The sequence below is a fragment of the Hemitrygon akajei genome, chromosome 11, assembly GCF_048418815.1.
Source record: "Hemitrygon akajei chromosome 11, sHemAka1.3, whole genome shotgun sequence".
NCBI lineage: Eukaryota > Metazoa > Chordata > Chondrichthyes > Myliobatiformes > Dasyatidae > Hemitrygon > Hemitrygon akajei.
Window position 1 is genome coordinate 170,821,907 of NC_133134.1, and position 21,328 is coordinate 170,843,234.

A 21,328-nucleotide genomic window follows, 5' to 3' on the forward strand; every position below is an offset into this window, starting at 1 on the left:
CTAGACAGCTACCAAAACAAGTAGCTAGCTCTACCAAAAAAATTAACCCAAATACAACTTCCAGATCTGTGTCATTAACAACAGTTCCGTATAAATACTATAGCAAACAGTAACTAGTTTATGCACTAGAAAACATAACTACAGATTAGAACACCTTCTGCAGAAATATAAAACTTAATACAGAGAAAATCAGAAGAAAACCAAAACTAACCTACCCACGAAAAATTATAGAAGAATAAAGTAAGAGAAAGGGAAAAAAAGTTAAAAAAAAGAGAGGAAGGGGAAAATTATAAATTCAAGATGAGTATTTATCAACCATTTACAGAGAGGAGAGAAAAAAATTCAGAGATTAGAAAAAAGGGGTGAAGAAAATAAATAAATAAATAAATAAATAAATATTAAAAAAAGGAAAAATAAATCAGCAATTAAACCGTGAACCAACTAACAGGGAGGCCTTCACTAAAGACTTCAAACCTCCAAAACAAGTTAGAGTCAGTTGTAGAACTCTGTAGATAAAGTTATACAAGAATAAAAATAGATTACACACACACCAAATCCCGGGAGAGATTGTCAACAGCCCTTAGAGTTTCAATGAATAATGTCTGAGTGATTCAAGTGAAGTCTGAGTCCAGAAAAAGTAATTTTACTACGAGGAGTACTTATCCACCATTTTAGGAGGTCCGATCAGATTCCAAAGATGACTGGATAGCCGGAAGACTTGCCACAAATGCTTCAGCTTCCTTCACTGATTTGAACCACTTGTATTTTCCAGTATTAAGCTTGATTCGTAGATCGGCAGAATTGTGAAGAGAGGGTTTAAAACCACGATCAAAAACCACTTTCATTGCGCCTTTAAACTCAGCACGCATCTTTAAGGTCTGGGGTGCAAAATCTTCCACAAAGCGAATGGTTGTATCCTGGAAAGGAAAAGAACCCCTGCGACGTGCCTCTACAATCTGACTGTGTTTTACCTGGTATTGATGGAAACACAAGATTACTGGTCGCGGACGGGAGCTCAGAATTCCAGGGGGAACGTAAACTCTGTGTGCCTGTAAACTCGGGCGGGTTCGGAAGCAAATCTTTCCCGAATATCTCACAGAGAAGCTTGGCGAAAAACTTCACAGTTGGTCCATGTTCGGTCGCCTCTGGCTATCCAAGAATTCTAAGATTGCAGCGTCTGCTGCGATTTTCGAGATCCACCATTTTGGAAAGAAGTTTGTTACATTTTTCCTCTAAGCTGGAACAGAGAATCTCCAAGTATCGAACACGACTTTCTAAATCTTCAGAAGTCGAATCGATGAGAGATAGGTGTTCTGCATGCTTGTCCACTTTATCGTTGATCCGATCCAGTTTGTCTTCCAACTGTTTGAAAGTGGTTTTAAATTCCTTTAAAATTTCGTCTCAGAGCTTTCCGAGCGCAGCCAGGGTCTCGTCTGAGGGAGCCGGAACTTCCTTTCTCCCGGATTTAGAACTCTTGCTAGACATTGTAAGTTAGATATGTTCACAGGCAAGTAAGAGATACCAAAAAAATTCCTAACTAAGGTTTAAAAAATGGAGACATTTAGTGCAAAGATAGCAACAGTAACGGAACAAAAGTTTGGAGCAGCTAAACAATCACCATCTTACCGGAAGTCCTGCTCTGACTTTCTACCATCAGGCAGGAGACTTCAATACATAAAAACAAGAAAAATCAAGATGTGAAACAATTTCTTCTGAACTCCCTGCCGCATTGTATTAAAAGTCTCACTGGTTAATTTGTTCCGTATCTTACAATGGTTAATATTAATGCACGTTAGTTTGTTATTTATGTGTGATTCATCTGTAGATTTTATCTTTATCTACATAAGACATTGTATGTAAAGTGTGTTGTGTGTACTACAGGGTGCTTTACACCCTGGTTCGGAGAAACGGTGTCTCATTTCTGTGGTTATATATGTTATATGCATGTATATAGTTAAATGCCAATAAACTTGACTTCACTTTCCAAAATGCAACAACTTTCACTTATCTGAATTAAACTCCATTTGCCATTGCTTGGCCCACTTACCCAGCCAATCAAGATCCATCGGTAATTCCTTACACTACTAGTCTTCACTGTCAACGATCTGTTTTGGTGTCATCTGCAAACTACACCTCGAGCAACACAGCATTGAGCCCTGAGGCATACCACGTGTCACATGAACTCCGATCTGAGAAACAACATCCCATCCTCACCCTCCACTTCCTACCACAAGCCAGTTGTGTATCCAATTGGCCGACACTCCCTGGAGTCTGTGCAATCTAACCTCCCAGAGTAGCCTGTAGCTGACACTTTATTCACTAATTTGTCCTTATTGACCTTTTTGGTCAGTGCATCAAAAAACTCAGTCAAGTTTATTTATCAGACATGGCCTCTCACACACAAAATTGTGCTGACTAAAGATAAGAATTAGCTTTACTGCACTTTTTAAATAAAGGGTAAACATTCACCACTCCCAGTCTTCAGAACTTCAGCCATGACTGACGACAGAACATGCATAGTACAGGCCCTTCGGCCCACAGTGTTGTGCCAAGCTTTTAACCTACTCTAAGATTAATCTAACCCTTCCCTCTACATAGCTCTCCATTTTTCCTGTCCAGCTGGTAAAGCAGAGTGAAAACCCACACTCAGCATTTTGAGGAACCCATCCAGCTGGTAAAGCAGAGTGAAGACCCACACTCAGCGTTTTGAGGAACCCATCCAGCTGGTAAAGCAGAGTGAAGACCCACACTCAGCGTTTTGAGGAACCCATCCAGCTGGTAAAGCAGAGTGAAGACCCACACTCAGCGTTTTGAGGAACCCATCCAGCTGGTAAAGCAGAGTGAAGACCCACACTCAGCGTTTTGAGGAACCCATCCAGCTGGTAAAGCAGAGTGAAGACCCACACTCAGCGTTTTGAGGAACCCATCCAGCTGGTAAAGCAGAGTGAAGACCCACACTCAGCGTTTTGAGGAACCCATCCAGCTGGTAAAGCAGAGTGAAGACCCACACTCAGCGTTTTGAGGAACCCATCCAGTTGGTAAAGCAGAGTGAAGACCCACACTCAGCGTTTTGAGGAACCCATCCAGCTGGTAAAGCAGAGTGAAGACCCACACTCAGCGTTTTGAGGAACCCATCCAGCTGGTAAAGCAGAGTGAAGACCCACACTCAGCGTTTTGAGGAACCCATCCAGCTGGTAAAGCAGAGTGAAGACCCACACTCAGCGTTTTGAGGAACCCATCCAGCTGGTAAAGCAGAGTGAAGACCCACACTCAGCGTTTTGAGGAACCCATCCAGCTGGTAAAGCAGAGTGAAGACCCACACTCAGCGTTTTGAGGAACCCATCCTGCTGGTAAAGCAGAGTGAAGACCCACACTCAGCGTTTTGAGGAACCCATCCAGCTGGTAAAGCAGAGTGAAGACCCACACTCAGCGTTTTGAGGAACCCATCCAGCTGGTAAAGCAGAGTGAAGACCCACACTCAGCGTTTTGAGGAACCCATCCAGCTGGTAAAGCAGAGTGAAGACCCACACTCAGCGTTTTGAGGAACCCATCCAGCTGGTAAAGCAGAGTGAAGACCCACACTCAGCGTTTTGAGGAACCCATCCAGCTGGTAAAGCAGAGTGAAGACCCACACTCAGCGTTTTGAGGAACCCATCCAGCTGGTAAAGCAGAGTGAAGACCCACACTCAGCGTTTTGAGGAACCCATCCAGCTGGTATAGGAGACTGAAGGTCAACATTAGATGCTTTATAGGGATACAGTCTATACTGGGACCACAGCCACCACTCCCACCAGTATACGTGTCCATGGGGTGTCCTGATACAAAATGTGCTGCTGTCAGAGAATTGGCAAATTGGTTTATGATTGTCACATGTACCGAGGCAGAGTGAAAATCGTTGCTGAGGGAACAGATCATTTTGTCACAGCAGTGCAGTGTTTGTGCTTTCCCCTGCTGAATGGGAGGGCAGAGAAAAAGGATGTCTCGGATGGGTGAGGTCTTTGATTACATGAGCTACTTTACCGAGATGGTCGAAAATGTGGACAGGGTCCACAGCAGGGATTCCGATTATTTGCTGTATTGACCGTTCTCTGCAGTTTTTCACAGCCTTGGGCAGAGCCATTGTCATGATGCATCCAGATAGGGTGGTTTCGATTGTGCATCAGCAGAATCTGGTGAGGGTCAATGGGGTCATGATGAATTTTAACAATATATTATATTTATTCATTTCGAGATATAGCACGGCAACAGGCCCTTCCACCCCAGTTACACACATGTGAACAATTTACCTACTAACCCATACGTCTTTGGACTGTGGGAGGAGACTCGCGAGGTCACATGGAGAACATATAAACTCCCTACAGGCAGCAGCGGGAATAGAACCCAGGTCGCTGGTACTGTAAAGCGTGGTACTAACCACTACACTATCGTGTGATGGGAATTGAACCTGGGTCACTGGTACTGTAAAGCATTGTATTAACCCCTATGCTACCATGTGATGGGAATTGAACCTGGGTCACTGGTACTGTAAAGCATTGTGTTAACCCCTATGCTACCGTGTGATGGGAATTGAACCTGGGTCACTGGTACTGTAAAGTGTTGTGCTAACCACTATGCTAGCATGCCCTTTAACCTCATAAGGAAGTAGACATGTTGGGTGAGCTTCCTTGGCCGTGGCATTTTAGTAGTTGGACCACGACAGGCTGTTGGTGATGTTTGCACCTATCTGAGGATATCATCCATTACAAGCGAATGCATGTTCTGCTCTAAGCTTAAAAAAATGATGCTGGAAACACCCAGTGGGTCAGGCAGCATCTGCAGACAGGGGAACAGCTTAACTGCACAAGAAGACTTGCTGAAAGGCTGAGTGAATTGGCCATTTCTCTTTGGAGTGATGGAGGATGAGGGGTGAGCTGATAGAGCTGTACAAGATTATTATAGATCCAGTAATTAGCCAGAGACTTCTCCAGGGTGGAAATAGCTATAGGGCGGGTGGGGGGGGGGGGGGGATAATTTTAAGGTGATTGGAGGAATGTATGGGGGAGGATGTCAGAGGTAAATTATTTACAGAGAGTGGTGGGTGTGTGGAATGCTCTGCAGGGGTGGTGGTAGAGGCAGATACAATAGACATTTAAGAAACGTTTAGGAACATGGATGATAGAAAAATGGAGGGTTATGTGGGTGGATTGATCTTAAAGTAGATTAAAAGCTCAGCACAACATCGTGGGCCGAAGGGCTTGTACTGTACTTTTCAATGTTGTTCCTCGGCGCTGTTAACTGATGCTATCAGCAACGATCCGCACCCCGACCTGCCAACGTCCCCGGGGAGCGGCTGCCGGCTATGAGGAGGGGTTCGGAGCCCCGATTTCAGGAGGTGCCCAGAGGCGGCTGGATCTCTGACAGGAGAAGCCTGGGCGGAGCCCTGGTCTGCTGGTTTCGTTTTTCTGGTAGGGGCGAGCGGGTGCAGCAGGAACTAGTCTTGAGCTTCCGCGGTTCGGTCGTGACAGGAGCCCGGGGATGAACAATGAGAGTGTGTCGGATGTCTGCTACTCTGCAGGTCAGCAGCGGGCAGAGGGGAGAGGGGCTTGCAGTGGGGGTGATGGGCTGAGTTCCGTTCGGCCGCCCCGTGTGTCTGCCATGCGTGTGTGTGTCTTTGCGTCTCAGATCGGCACCGCTCTGTCCGCCGCCCTCAGCCCCACCTGGAGACAACGGGACCCGTCCCGCAGAGTGTCCTGGGCTGAGAGCAGGTGGGAGGTTGACACACAAGCTGGGACCTGTCCCCGGGGTGAGGACCAATAACAGGGTAACGGTTCCTCTACCGGGTGCTCCCGGTCTGGGGCGCGCCGCCTGATCGGGGGGTGTGGAAAAGGATGTCAGCCCCATACTGGGAGGGTCAACTATATCGCGGGGTGTATGGGGAAGGTGAAGGAGAGTGTGTGGGAGGGGGAGGGAGAGTGGGTAGATAGTGAGGGAGAGTGTAGGTGAGTGTGTGGGAGGGGGAGGGAGAGTGGGTAGATAGTGAGGGAGAGTGTAGGTGAGTGTGTGGGAGGGGGAGGGAGAGTGGGTAGATAGTGAGGGAGAGTGTAGGTGAGTGTGTGGGAGGGGGAGGGAGAGAGTGAAGGAGGGTGGGTAGATAGTGAGGGAGTGTGTGTGGGAGGGGGAGGGAGAGAGTGAAGGAGGGTGGGTAGATAGTGAGGGAGTGTGTGTGGGAGGGGGAGAGAGAATGTGTGGGGGGTGGTGCATGCGGATTTGATTTGAACGTTTATGATAAGTTTGGCTAGGTACGTGGATGGGAGGGGTATAGAGGGTGATGGTCTAAGTGCATTAACAGTTCAGAAGAGGCTAGGTAGGCTGAAGGCCCATTTCTGTGCTGTAGTGCTCCCAGAGGTAGGGTGAGTTTTCTAGCCTGGCTTCCTGCCCTGAGACAGTAGGAGATGATGTGAACCCAGAGCAGGGTCCGCAGCAATCCTGGAGCATAGCTTTGTTGTGTACTGGGAGCTGATGTTGGGCAAAGGTCTCTCCCAGTCACCCAGCTGATGGGGATTTCTGGTAGACGGCAAGGGGAATTGCCAAACATAGATAACTGAACAAATATCAAAGGTGATCTTACAGGCCATGAAAATACTTCCTATTCTGTTGAAGGACATAACTGGTGCAGTTATACCCTGGAACATTTCAGATTATCTTCACTTCAGTGAGAATAAGCGTGAGTTCAGGAATGTTTGAGCAGCCTAGAGCTCCCATGTCTATCCCGTTAACAGTTTAATTAGACGAGGAGCGAAGTGTTACTCGGTAGTCTTTAGGGTAGTAAAGAGAGCTTTTGGTACATTGGCCTTTATAAATCGAAGTATTGAGTATAAGAGCTGAAATGTTATGGTGAGGTTGTATAAGGCATTGGTGAGGCCAAATTTGGAGTATTGTGTAGAGTTTTGGTCACTAAATTACAGGAAGGATATTAATAAGGTTGAAAGAGTACAGAGAATGTTTACAAGGATGTTGCCGGGACTTGAGAAACGGAGTAACAGAGAAAGGTTGAATAGGTTAGGACTTTATACCCTGGAGCGTAGAAGAATGAGGGAAGATTTGATAGAGGTATATAAAATTATGATGGGTATAGATAGAGTGAATGCAAGCAGGCTTTTTCCACTGAGGCTAGGGGAGAAAAAAAAGAGGACATGGGTTAAGGGTGAAGGGGGGAAAGTTTAAAGGGAACATTAAGGGGGGGCTGCTTCACACAGAGAGTGGTGGGAGTGTGGAATGAGCTGCCAGATGAAGTGGTAAATGTGGGCTCACTTTTAACATTTAAGAGAAACTTGGACAGGTACATGGATGAGAGGTGTATGGAGGGATATGGTCCAGGTGCAGGTCAGTGGGACTAGGCAGAAAAATTTGGTTCGGCACAGCCAAGAAGGGCCAAAAGGCTTATTTCTGTGCTGTACTGTTCTGTGGTTCTAACTTGGTCAGTTTGAGAGCGTAGACTATAATACTATGTGACGTAGAGTAGGAGTAGAGTTAGGCCATTCAGCTCCTCTAGTCTACTCCACCATTCCATCATGGCTGATTTATCATCCCTCTCAACCCATTCTCTTGACTTCTCCCCATAACCTTTGACACTCTGACTAATCAGGAACCTGTCAGCCTTTAATTTAAATATACCAGATGACCTTGGCCTACACAGCAGTCTGTGGCAATGAATTCCAGATTCACTACCCACAGGCTAAAGAAATTCCTCATCTGTCCCTCTATTTTGAGGCTGTGCACTCTGCTCCTCGACTGCCCCGCTACAGGAAATATCCTCTCCACATCCATTCTATTCAGCCCTTTCAATATTTGTTGGGTTTCAATGAGTTGTCCCCTCCCCTCATTCTTCTAAACTCCAGCAAACTATGTATAGGCCTAGAGTCATCAAACACTCCTCACACATTAACCTTTTTATTCCCAGAATCTTTCTCGTGAACCTCCTCTGAACCCTCTCCAATGCCAGCACATCTTTTGTTAGCTAAGGGGCCCAAACCTGCTCACAATGCTGCAAGTGTAGTCTCAGATCGCAAGACCCTGCAGTGGATAGTGAGGTCAGCTGAGAAGATCATCGGGGTCTCTCTTCCCGCCATCACAGACATTTACACTACATGCTACATCCGCAAAGGAAACAGCATTATGAAGGACCCCATGCACCCTTCATACAATCTCTTCTCCCTCCTGCCGTCTGGGAAAAGGCTCCGAAGCATTCCTGCTCTCACGGCCAGACTATGTAACAGATTACTTCCCCCAAGCTATCAGACTTAGACATAGAGGGAGTACAGAGAAGGTTCACCAGATTGATTCCTGGGATGGCAGGACTTTCATATGAAGAAAGATGGGATCGACTAGGCTTATACTCACTGGAATTTAGAAGATTGAGGGGGGATCTTATTGAAAAGTATAAAATTCTAAAGGGATTGGACAGGCTAGATGCAGGAAGATTGTTTCCGATGTTGGGGAAGTCCAAAACGAGGGGTCACAGTTTAAGGATAAAGGGGAAGCCTTTTAGGACCGAGATGAGGAAAAACTTCTTCACACAGAGAGTGGTGAATCTGTGGAATTCTCTGCCACAGGAAACAGTTGAGGCCGGTTCATTGGCTATATTTAAGAGGAAGTTAGATATGGCCCTTGTGGCTAAAGGGATCGGGGGTATGGAGAGAAGGCAGGTACAGGGTTCTGAGTTGGATGATCAGCCATGATCATACTGAATGGCGGTGCAGGCTCGAAGGGCCAAATGGCCCACTCCTGCATCTATTTTCTATGTTTCTATGTAGACTCCTCGATACCCAAAGCTGGACTGACACCTTGCCCTATTGTCCTGTTTATTATTTATTGTAATGCTGCACTGTTTTTGTGCACTTTATGTAGTCCTGTGTAGGTCTGTAGTCTAGTGTAGCTTTCTCTGTGGTTTTTTTTTACGTAGTTCAGTCTAGTTTTTGTACTGTTGTCATGTAACACCATGGTCCTGAAAAACGTTGTCTCATTTTTACTATGTACTGTACCAGCAGTTATGGTCAAAATGACAATAAGAGTGACTTGACTTGACCGATGCCTTACATAACCCTCTCACTGTCGGCTTGTACTGAGTTAGCTGTGACTGTGAGTACAAGCGAAGAGCAACATCACTCGACAAAGCATGGGGAATAACGATGAGGAGGCCACTTCCAATAAAATAAACTTGTCTGGGGTAAATATGATTCAGGTGAACACAACACATAAACGTTTGGATGTTCCTTTAAGGGAAAGCAGTACTGTATGAATACAACACACCCATGCAAATCTACTGTTCCCCAGGAGCAATAATTTATTCGCAGCAGTATAAACTTAGATCAAAATTGTATTGACAAACAATAACAAACAAAAGAGAGGGAAAGGGCCCACGACATGTATATCAGTCCACAGTATGCATGTGATGGTTGGGGTTCATTGTTGCACAGTCAATCTGGTTTGCTTCACTTCATTTACTCATGGTCCTGAACAATTCTGCCTGAGAGCCCAGTGTAAGTGAAACATTAAAAAATCCACACAAAGTCCAAGAACAAGACGTCAAACTTTCTCCAAGGTTATGTGAGAACTAGCTAACTGAAAGTTATCTGCACATGCTCTGTGAGATCAAAGTCTGCGTGAGGATTTTGTGACAGCAGTATCTGTCCTTCCAAATGAGTTCATCTTCATCTACTTTGTTTGGTGTCCATTTCCATTTTCCTTCTTACCCACTAAACTCCTGCACTCTCTCTGGAAAATGGCTACCCCTGATCCTTCTAGAATGTTCCGGGGCATCTTAAAGGACAAAATGTTAACAAGACAAATCCTATTGGCTATTACAACAAGCCTAACTTAAAAAACTAAATTATTATTTTAAACAGCAAAAAAAATGAAATGCCCGATTGTATAATGTAATTAAAGGAACAGATTGCATTTTTGAGAAAATCTGCTGAAAATAAAATGCCCAAAAACATAACTGTATTAATACAGTGAATCATGGTCCTAAACCAAGGTATTACACTTATAAAGCCTTAGCTTCAGGGTCAGGGACCTGAGTTTTGAAGTAAGTGACTTTAGAGATGGTAACTGACCTGGCTATTATATTCCAGATTTTTTTGTGATTTTTATAAATGACTTGGATGAGGAAGTGGAAAAGTGGGTTAGTATGTTTACAGATGACACAAAGGTTGAGGATTCCTACCACACATCCCACAATCTCTTTGACCCACTACCGTCAGGAGCATCAGGACTAGGACTGCCAGACTGGGTAACAGCTTCCCTCAGGTCAGACTACTGGATACTCTGCCTCCATCGAGGTTTTGTCACCAGGACAGTCAGCTGCTTACTGTACTGTTTACAAGTACTGTGCACTACATACATTTTGAATTTTATTTTATTAACTTACAGTAATATTTAACCAATAAAGGTAAATGGTGAAGTGCAAGATCATAAAGAGCAAGCTTGTGAGACTGAGATTCCGTCTTATTGGTCAAATCTCCATTCAGGAGTCTGATAACAGTGGGGTAGAAGCTGTGTCTGAGCCTGGTGGTACTCAAGAGTTTGATTACAATGGGGTAGAAGTTTTCCTTGAGCCTGGTGGTACGTGCTTTCAGGCTTTTGTATCTTCTGCCCAATGGGAGAGGGGAGAAGCAAGAATCCCCGAGGTGAATGGAGCCTTTGATTATTGTGGCTGCTTTCCCAAAGCAGCAGTGATCTATTGCCAAGTGAGGGTGGTGAGTAACTTGACGGGGAACCTTCTGTCTGTTGCCCTGTCCTGCAAGGTGGTGGAGACTGCATGTTCAGCAGATGCTGTGGCTGTAACTGGGAACTGTAACTGCACTGAGTTTTGTAGAGGGCACACACAGAGCAGGTGGTGCAGTGGGGGGGACCTGCCTTTTCATCTGCTCGGACTCAGAATAATGCCATTGACATTAACAGTGAAATTTACTGCTTTGTGGTCACACAGCTCAAGATGGAATTGTACATCGTCACTGGCCACTGCTCAGTGTCACAACTAGAAAGGAAACATTGGAAGACACTACATTTCTGAAATAGAATCAATAAGTAATAATTTCAATAAATAATTGAAACACTCAGCAGAGATGGCACTGTCATGTAGTGATTAACGTAACACTATTACAGTGCCAGAGATCTTTGTTCAGCTCCTGCGGCTATCTGTAAGGAATTTGTAGGTACTCCCCATGGCTGCGTGAGTTTTGTCCGGGTGCTCTGGTTTCCTCCCACGTTCCAACGATGTATGGGTTAGGGTTAGTAAGTTGTGGGTTTGCTATGTTGGTCCAGGAAGCCCCCAGCACATACTCGGACTCTGTTGGTTGTTGACTCACAACCAACATGTGACACATCTCACCATATGTTTTGATGTACAAGTGTCAAAGCTAATCTGTAATTTTAGGTCAGGCAGCATCTGAAGGATTGGCAGATGAAGCATTTGGTTTTTCTGCATTACTGCTGTGCTTTTGTTTTTAATCTCAGCTGGAATGTGTCTGGGGATAAAGTTCGGCATTGGTTTTGCAGTGGAGTTCAGGATTAATCATTCTTGGATATTCCGAGATTGTGAAAGTGTGCTGGGAATTGTCATAGGTTGGTTTTCGGACCCAGCGAACTGGGCAAAAGGAGGTGGTTTTACAGAACTTTCCAGGGCAGGAACAAATCTACTTTCACATTCACTTTTTAAAGATTTCACGGAAGACTGGGAGTTTCCTTTGAAATATTTCCTCCTGGAGCAGAGGAGTTGTTGTTTTGTGAGAACAGAGGCCTTGGTGAGCTAGGGTCACAGACTAGAGGTTGAACCAAGCAGGAGAATTCTTTTGCAACTCCAGGGTTGTTCCTGAGTTCATCACAGTCGGTCAACAAGTTTGTGAGGGTGATCACCCTCATATGCACTGAGGAAGGAGGGGAGGGACTATTTTGCACTCTATAAGCTCCCAGAGGTGATAGAAGACAAATAATCTGTGTCCTGATGAAGGGTCTTGGCCTGAAATTTCAATAATTTATTCCCCTCCATAGATGCTCCCTGACCTGCTGAGTTCCTCCAGCATTTTGTGCACGTTGCTCTGGATTTCCAGCATCTGCAGAATCTCTTGTGTTTATGTATTCTGGAGAATGCTGGTGAGGGACAAATCTGAGCTGTGGGAGACCACAACTATGGCAAAAGCAGTGCAAAGTAGAGCTGAAGGCAACAAGTCAAGGGGGTCGAATGAGAAGGGTTGAGGGAGTCAGTCTCCAGTGGGTCAGGATGCTCCTGGGATACAAACCTGTCTTGGAGCAGAGTGGGACAGTATCAATCCCCTCTGTCTCACTGCCACATCCTTTCTGCGCTGTGGACAGCTTGTGTAGGACAGAGAGAGGATACAGCCAGCCCTTATAGGAGTGGGGGTTCGTTAACCGTGGGACAAACGTGAAGGGATGTTTAATTATGGAAGGTGACCTCAGTGTCTATATTTACGATAATAAAGATTATGTTATATATACATTGAAACATCAAATCCTGATGAAGGGTTTCGGCCCAAATCATCAACTGTTTACTAATTTCCATAGATGCTACCTTATCCTCTTAGATGCTTCCTCCAGCATCTTTTGTGTGTCGCTCTGGATTTCCAGCTCCTGCAGGATCTCTTGTGTTTGTGAAATGACCAAGGATGAGCTGGGGGTTTCCAACACCAACATAGCACCTACTAACCCTAACCAGTACATCTTTGGACTGTGGGGGGAAACCAGAGCACCCAGAGGAAACCCACACGGTCACGAGGAGAACGTACAAACTCCTCACGGACAGCGGCAGGACCTGACCCTCAGCTGCAGGCACTGTGCTAATCACACCGCTGCGGTACCACCCTTTCAACAGGTAACAGCTAAGTCCAAAATCACCCAACAGCCATGGTCTGCAACTCGATGGTAAAAGGGCAGGGATGTGGAAACTCTCCCCATGGTAAAACACTTTATTTATTGAATGATACCGCACAGAGTTGGCCCTTTGGCCCTTCACGCCATGCTGGCCCAGCAACCCTGGACAAACCAAGTACCTAACCACAGGACAATGTACAATGACCAGTTGACCAGGTCTTTGGACGGTGGGAGGACCCAGGGAAAACCCATGCATTCCACAGGGAGGACATACAGACTCCTTACAGAACGGTGCTGGATTTGAACTCCGGAACACCCTGAGCTGTGGTAGTGTCGTGCTAACCACTGTGCTACTGTAGTCCTTTGTGTCTTTTCAGATTATTATTAAAGTTATCACTCACTATATTTGGGCCAAGCCTTCTCTATGTTTCCTGATCATTTCTGGTACAGAGATGACAGCAGGAAAGGTGTCAGAGGCGGCTTGACCCCACAAGCATCCAACACAGAGCCCTGGGCCTACATGGTGTGATAAAAGACACTTTGGGTGCTCACTGTGTGGAGTTTGCATGTTCTCATGGGGTTATACGGCACAGAAACAAGCCCTTCAGCCCATGCGCTCCATGACAACCATGATTCCTATCTCATGTTGTCCCATTTGCCTGTGTTTGGCCCATATCCCACTAAACTTTTCTTATGCATGTTCCTGTCCAATGCTACCTAGCTTTACCAATTCACCAGTCAACTCATTCCATACACTCTTCAGCTTCTGTATAAAAAGGTTCCCCCTCTGGACGTCTTTAAATCTTTCCCTTCTCACCTTAAACCAATGCCCTCGAGTTTTAGACTCTCCAACTGTGGTGAAAAGATTGTGACAGTCCAACCTATCTCTACCCCTCATGGTTTTACACACCTCGATAAGGTCCCCCTCAGCCTTCCACTCTAGGGTACAGTCCCAGCTTGTGCAGTGTCCCCTTGTAACTCAAGCGTCCCAGTCTCACTAACATCCTCTTGAATCTTTTCTACACCCCCTCCAGTTTTGAAATATTGCTGATGTACCTGTTCAACCACTTTCACTGAGAGCTCATTCACCTAAGACTTTGACAAACTTCTACAGATGCACAGTGGAGAGGATCTTAACTGGGTGCATCCTGACCCAATAAGAAAACACTAATGCCCTTGAATGTAAAAGTCAACAGAAAGTGGTGGATCCATCACAGGTAAAGTTCTCCCCACCATTGAGCACATTTACGTGGAGAGCTGCCACTGGAAAGCAACATCCATCATCAAGGGCCCCCACCATCCAGACCATGCTCCCTTTTCACTACTACCATCAGGCAGGAGGTACAGGAGCCTCAGGACCCATACCACCAGGTTCAGGAATAGTTATTACCCCTCAACCATCAGGCTCCTGAATCAGCATGGGTAACTTCACTCACGTCAACTCTGAACTGATTTCACACCCTACAGAGTCATTTGTCACTGATTCTACAAATCGTGTTCTCAGTGGTATTTTTTATTTGTACAAATAGTCTTCTTTTGCACATTGTTTGTTTGTCAGTCTTTATAGTGTTTCATAAATGCTATTGTATTTCTTCATTGTTCTGTAAATGCCTGCAAGTAAATGAATCTCAAGGTAGCATATGGTGTGTGTGTGTGTGTGTGTGTGTATACACACATATACATACACACACTCATACACTTTATGTATACAGTATAAACTTTGTATATATATTTTATATATATACTTCAATAATAAATTTACTTTAAAATTGATCACCCTCTGGGTGAAAATATTGCCCCTTAGGTTCCTACCAAATCTCACTGTAAACCTATGCCCTCTGGTTCTTGATTCCCTAACCCTGGGGAAACGTCTGTGTGTGCCTGTGACCGTGTGACTTTCTCCTCGGTTCTCTGGTTTCCCCCGTCCCAGATGTCGGTGGGTCAACTGGCTGCTGGAAATTGCTGCTAATGTGTAGGTACATGGCAGAATCTAGGGGGAATTGATGGGAATTTGGGGAAAATAAAAAGAGAGTGTAAGTGTGTGGTTGACGTTGTTGTCTCTGTAACCGCAAATTAAAAATTCAATGCTTTGGTGTTGGGTAGCAGTTTGTAATTCTACCCAGCCAGAGCATGTCAGGTAACAAGATCTGGTACACAGGAGTGATGGCAGGTGTGTGTGATGGGCCATGTGGGGAGGGAGCATGTTGGCCCAGGGCCAGAGAGGTTGGCTTCAGGGAAGAGAATGAAGAGGTTCAGGGAGGGGAATCAGTGGAATGATTCAGGCCCAGGGTGGATGGAGGAAGTTCAAGCGTAAAACTGCAGGAGGGTTGTGATGAGAGGCAGGAGTCCAGGCAAGTCCGGGGAAGTACAGAATGGCTGGGAGACGGCGTGGATCTGTGGGAGTGGTGTGGGAATGTGATCAATCCTCTACTGTCGACACAGATCATAGAGATCTCTCTCGTATTAAATGTATGTCTTCCAGTATTTAGTATTTCTACCCTGGGGAAAGGTTCTGGCTGTCCCCATCTATTCCTCTCATAACTTTATAAACCTCTATAAGTTTTCCTTGCAACCTCCACCATTCCAGAGAAAACAGCCCAAGTTTGTCCAATCTCTCCTTGGGCTGGACAAAGTTAAGGGAGGCTTGATAGCTGTGGTGATATATGTAAAGCTTTACATCACTGGCTGTAAACATACAACATGGAACAGTCCAGGCCATTCAGCCCATGATGTTGTGCCGACCCTTGCACCTACTCTAAGATCAATGTAACCCTTTCCTCCCACACAGCCCTCCATTTTTCTATTATCCATGTGCCTGTCTAAGAGTCTCTTAAATGTCCCTAATGTATCTGTCTCTGCCACCAGCCACAGAAGGGCATTCCATACGCCCACCATTCTGTTTAAAAAAAACCTACCTTTGACATCCCCTCCTGCACTTTCCTCCAATCCCATGATTGATGAAGGCCAATGCACCATATGCCCTCTTAACCACAGGCAACCTGCGCTGCAGCTTTGAGTGTTCTATGGACTTGGACCCCAAAATCCCTCTGATCCTCCACACTGCCAAGAGTCTGAGCATTAATGTTATGTTCTGCCATCATATTTGACCTACCAAAATAAATCACCTCACACTTATCTGGATTGAACTCCACCTGCCACTTCTTAGCCCAGTTTTGCATCCTATCAATGTCCCGTTGTAACCTCTGACAGCTCTCCACATTATCCACAGCACCCCCAACCTTTGTGTCATCAGCAAATTTACTAACCCATCCCTCCACTTCCTCATTCAGGTCATTGATAAAAATCATGAAGAGTAGGGATCCCAGAACAGATCCCTGAGGGACTCCACTGGTCACCAACCTCCATGCAGAATATGACCCGTCTACAACCACCCTTTGCCTTCTGTGGGCAAGCCAGGTCTGAATCCACAAAGCAATGTCCCCTTGGATCCCATGCCTCCTTACTTTCTCAATAAGCCTTGCATGGGGTACCTTATCAAATGCCTTGCTAAAATCCATATACACTACATCTACGGCTCTACCTTCATCAATGTGTTTAGTCACATCCTCAATAAATTCAATCAGGCTCATAAGGCACAACCTGCCTTTGACAAAGCCATGCTGACTGTTGCTAATCATATTATACCTCTCCAAATGTTCATAAATCCTGCATCTCAGGATCTTCTCTATCAATTTACCAACCACTGAAGTAAGACTCATTGGCCTATAATTTCCTGGGCTATCCCTACTCCCTTTCTTGAATAAGGGAACAACATGCACAACCCTCCAATCCTCCGGCCTCTCCCGTCCCCATTGATGATGCAAAGATCCTTGCCAGAAGCTCAGCAATCCCCTCCCTTGCTTCCCACAGTAGCCTGGGGTACATCCCATCCGGTCCCAGTAACTTATCCAACTTGATGCTTTCCAAAAGCTCCAGCACATCCTCTTCCTTAATATCTCCATTCTCAAGCTTTTCAGTCCACTGCAAGTCATCCCTACAATCGCCAAGATCCTTTTCTGTAGTGAATACTGAAGCAAAGTGCTCATTAGGTACCTCTGCTGTCTCTTCTGGTTCCATACACACTTTCCCACTATCACACTTGATAGGTCCTATTCTTTCACATCTTATCCTCTTGCTCTTCACAAGGAGAATGCCTTGTGGTTTTTCTTAATCCTGTCTACCAAGGCCTTCTCATGGCCCCTTCTGGCTCTCCTAATTTCATTCTTAAGCTCCTTCCTGCTAGCCTTACAATCTTATAGATTCCTATCATTACCTAGTTTTTTGAACCTTTCGTAAGCTCTTTTCTTCTTGACTAGATTTACAACAGCCTTTGTACACCACGGATCTTGTATCCTACCATCCTTTCCGTGTCTCATTGGAACGTACCTACTCAGAACCCCACACAAATATCCCCTGAACATTTGCCACATTTCTTCCGTATGTTTCCCTGAGAACATCTGTTTCCAATTTATGCTTCCAAGTTCCTGCCTGATGGCCTCATATTTCCCCTTAATTGAATTAAATGCTTTCATAACTTGTCTGTTCCTATGTTCCTGCCCCTCTCCAATGCTACTGTAAAGGAGATAGAATTGTGATCACTATCTCCAAAATGCTCTCCCACTGAGAGACCTGACACTTGACCAGGTTCATTTCCCAATACCAGATCAAGTACAGCCTCTCCTCTTGCAGGCTTATCTACATATTGTGTCAAGAAACCTTCCTGAACACACCTGAAAAACTCTACCCCATCTAAATCCCTCACGCTAGGGAGATGTCTATCGATATTTGAGAAATTAAAATATCCCACCATACAACCCTGTTATTATTACTCCTTTCCAGAATCTGTCTCCCTATTTGCTCCTTGATGTCCCTGTTACTATTGGGTGGTCTATAAATAGAGTTATTGACCCCTTCCTATTCCTAACTTCCACCCACAGAGACTCTGTAGACAACACCTCCGTGACTTCCTCCTTTTCTGCAGCCGTGACACTATCTTTGATCAACAGTCCCACGCCCCCACGTCTTTTGCCTCCCTCCCTATCCTTTCTGAAACAACTAAAGCCTGGCATTTGAAGCAGCCATTCCTGCCCCTGCACCATCCAAGTCTCTGTATTAGCTACAACATCATAACTCTTAAGTGCTGATCCACGCTCTAAGCTCATACTTTATTCATGATACTCCTTGCATTAAAATAGACACATCTCAAACCATCGGTCTGAGTGAGTCCCTTCTCTATCACCTGCCTATCCTCGCTTTCACACTGTCTCCAAGCTTTTTCTATTTGTGAGCCAACCTCCCTTTCCTCCATCTCTTCAGTTTGGTTCCCACCCCCCAGCAATTCTAGTTTTAAACTCTTACCAACAGCCTTTGCAAACCTTCCCGCCAGGATATTGGTTCCCCTGGGATTCAAGTGCAACCCGTCCTTTTTGTACAGGTCACACCTGCCCCAGAAGGGGTCCCAATGATCCAGAAATCTAAATCGCTGTCCCCTGCTCCAATCCCTCAGCCACGCATTTATCCTCCACCTCATTCTATTCCTACACTCACTGTCGCGTGGCACACACAGTAATGCCAACATTACTACCTTTGAGGTCCTGCTTCTCAACTTCTTTCCTAATTCCCTGTAGTCTGTTTTCAGGACCTCCTCCCTTTTCCTACGTATGTCGTTGGTACTGATATGTACCACGACCTCTGGCTGTTCTCCTTCCCACTTCAAGATATTGTGGACGTGATCAGAAACATCCCGGACCCTGGAACCTGGGAGGCAAACCACCATCTGTGTTTCTTTCCTGCATCCACAGCATTGCCTATCTGACACCCTAACTATAGCGTCCCCTTTCACTGCTGCCATGCTCTTCCTTTCCCTACCCTTCTGAGCCACAGGGCCAGACTCTGTGCTTTCTTTCTTCCATGGCCTTCTGTCCTCTCCTATCAGACTCCCCTTTCTCCAACCCACTGTCTCTTTCAGCAATTGAGTTCCCAGCTCTTTACTTCATCCCTCCCCTCCTGCTTTCACTTTTTACCTTGTGTTTCTCTCTCCCATCCCTCCACCACCCCCCCCCCCACCTTTTAAATCTACTCATCTTTTTTTCTCCATTCCTGCCGAAGGGTCTCGGCCCAAAACATTGTCTGTACTTTTTTCCATAAAGGCCTGGCCTGCTGAGTTCCAGCATTTTTGTGTGTTACTTTGATTTCCAGCATCCGCAGGTTTTCTTGTCTGTGATTGGATTCCAAGTCTGGTTTAACCAGGGTTCTGCCTTGTGGCTCTTATAAGATCTGGGTTCAATTCCTGCCACTGTCTGTAAGGAGTTTGTGCGTTCTCCCTGTGACCACATGGGTTTCTGCCCAGCGCTCAGATTTCCTCCTGTATTCCAAAGATATATGAGTTAGAGTTAGGAAGTTGTGGGCATGCTGTGTCGGTGCCGGAAACGTGGCGACATTTACGGGCTGTCCCCAGCTGATCTCAGACTGCATTGGTCGTTGTTGATGTGAACAACACATTTCACTGTATGTTTCGATGTAGGTGCGACAATTAAAGCCTATCCAATCTCTACCGTGTAACCCTAGTGAACCTCTTCTGCAGCCTCTCCAAATCACAACATCCTTCTTGCAGTGGGGCGACCAGAACTGAACTGCGTACTCCAAGGACAACCTAACCAAAGTTGCAAGATGACACTCCTATACCCAATGCCCTGACCATGTGCTGCTTGGAGCACCCAATCCACTTCTGTGCCCACTTCCTGGGGGTTGTAGATTCCTCTGTTAAGGGTCTGACTGTTACCTGTACACGGTCTCTTTGATGTTTGACCTCCCAAAGTGAAGCACCTGACACTTGCTCAGACGAATCTCCACCCATATCTGGAAGTGGTATTCCGCTGACTCGGCAGCGCTGCGTGCTCTCCACAGCTCTCCCAATCTGAGCTGCCTGTAAAGCTCGCTGAGTCAGGGTGGCGAGGTAGTGTAACGGTTAGCGGGATGCTTTGCAGCTCCAGTTACCCAGGTTCAATTCCCACCACTGTCTGTGAGGAGTTTGTACGTTCTCCCCGTGACCGCGTGGGTTTCCTCCCACGTACCAGAAACGTATGGGTTGGTATGTTAATTAGTCACATGGTGTAATTGGGCAGCACAGGCTCGTCGGGCTGGAAGTGTCAGTTACAGTGTTATATCTCTAAACAAGTGAAGCACAGTTACACCCTTGGGGCATCCTGAGTTACCATGAGTAGTCTGTGACCCGGTCCCATTCTGCATAGGGAAGTCAGCTAGCTCTACTGGAGTGCAAGCTGTTTTCAGAGATGGGGTTGTGGGGATTATTTTAACCCCCTCCCCAGTTCACTAATGCCCCTCTGGGAAAGGGGGAGGAGGGACTCTACCCTCCTCACCTCTCTAGCCTACTTGTGACTCCAGAGCCACCAACACACCTACCCTCAATGGCCCTCTGCCATTGTGTCCCTTCACACCGGTCTTTAATGTTACATGTACTGAGATACAGTGAAAAACTTACCTTGCACAATGTCCATTCAAACCCATCCATTGCACTTGGAACACACACACACACACATCCCACTGCCTGGCAGAGTTCAGCAGCTAAGGCAGCATCTATGGAAAGGTCCTGCACTAGTCTTTCATGTTACCCCAGGGTAGCCCAACTCCTTGGGGTCAGCTTCAAGGTCGCGACGCCAGGTGTTCTTTGGCCGTCCTCTCTTCCGCTCTCCCTTGGGATTCCACATTAGCACTTGCCTGGTGGTGTTGGTACGGCCTACAACAGTGGTCCCCAACCACGTACCGGGCCGCGATATGAAACGATATGAGTCAGAGGCACCTTTCCTCATTCCCTGTCACGACCAGTGTTGAACTTGAACGCACGCGGGGCCGTCAGCGCGCGAAGTCGCCAAGTCCTCGCCCGCGCGGGGCCGTTGTGTGCGCGAAGTCCTCGCCCGCGCGGGGCCGTCAGCGCGCGAAGTCATCGCCCGCGCGGGGCCGTCAGCGCGCGAACTCCTCGCCCGCGCGGGGCCGTCAGCGCGCGAAGTCCTCGCCCGCGCGGGGCCGTTGTGTGCGCGAAGTCCTCGCCCGCGCGGGGGCCGTCAGCGCGCGAAGTCATCGCCCGCGCGGGGCCGTCAGCGCGCGAACTCCTCGCCCGCGCGGGGCCGTCAGCCGCCTGGGGCGCGGACAGATGGGCGCCGCCTCTAAACCTGTTCGGCACGCCGAATGTTCGTGGGGATGCCGGTGACCGAATTCGGGCTCAGGGCTTCGTAAGTAGCAGAGCAGCTACAGCGCTGCGATCTACTGAAACAAACTTCTGTCGGCCGATAGATCATACAAGGGGAGCGGGTCGCTCTGTCCGGACTGCGACCTCCGGCCCTGACCTCGTCCTCTCACCCCACCCACGACCAGCCGCACCTGGCCAAGGCGGCGGGAGGCTCAAAACTGCTTCGGTACCCTGAGTCCAAGCACCCTGCACTTA

At 46.7% G+C, this 21,328-nt stretch overlaps 1 protein-coding gene across 2 annotated transcripts in view; it reads left to right on the forward strand.

The window, feature by feature from the left end:
• The first annotated feature begins 5,323 nt into the window (after positions 1-5,323).
• Positions 5,324-21,328, forward strand: part of LOC140736282 (DENN domain-containing protein 3-like) — a 132,428-nt gene continuing 116,423 nt past the window's right edge. Inside the window, exon 1 of one of the 2 annotated variants that reach the window (XM_073062241.1) lies at positions 5,324-5,444. In XM_073062241.1, the coding sequence (XP_072918342.1) occupies positions 5,339-5,444 (106 nt within the window). In that variant the 5' untranslated portion in view covers positions 5,324-5,338. The other variant, XM_073062242.1, reaches the window with a different exon arrangement.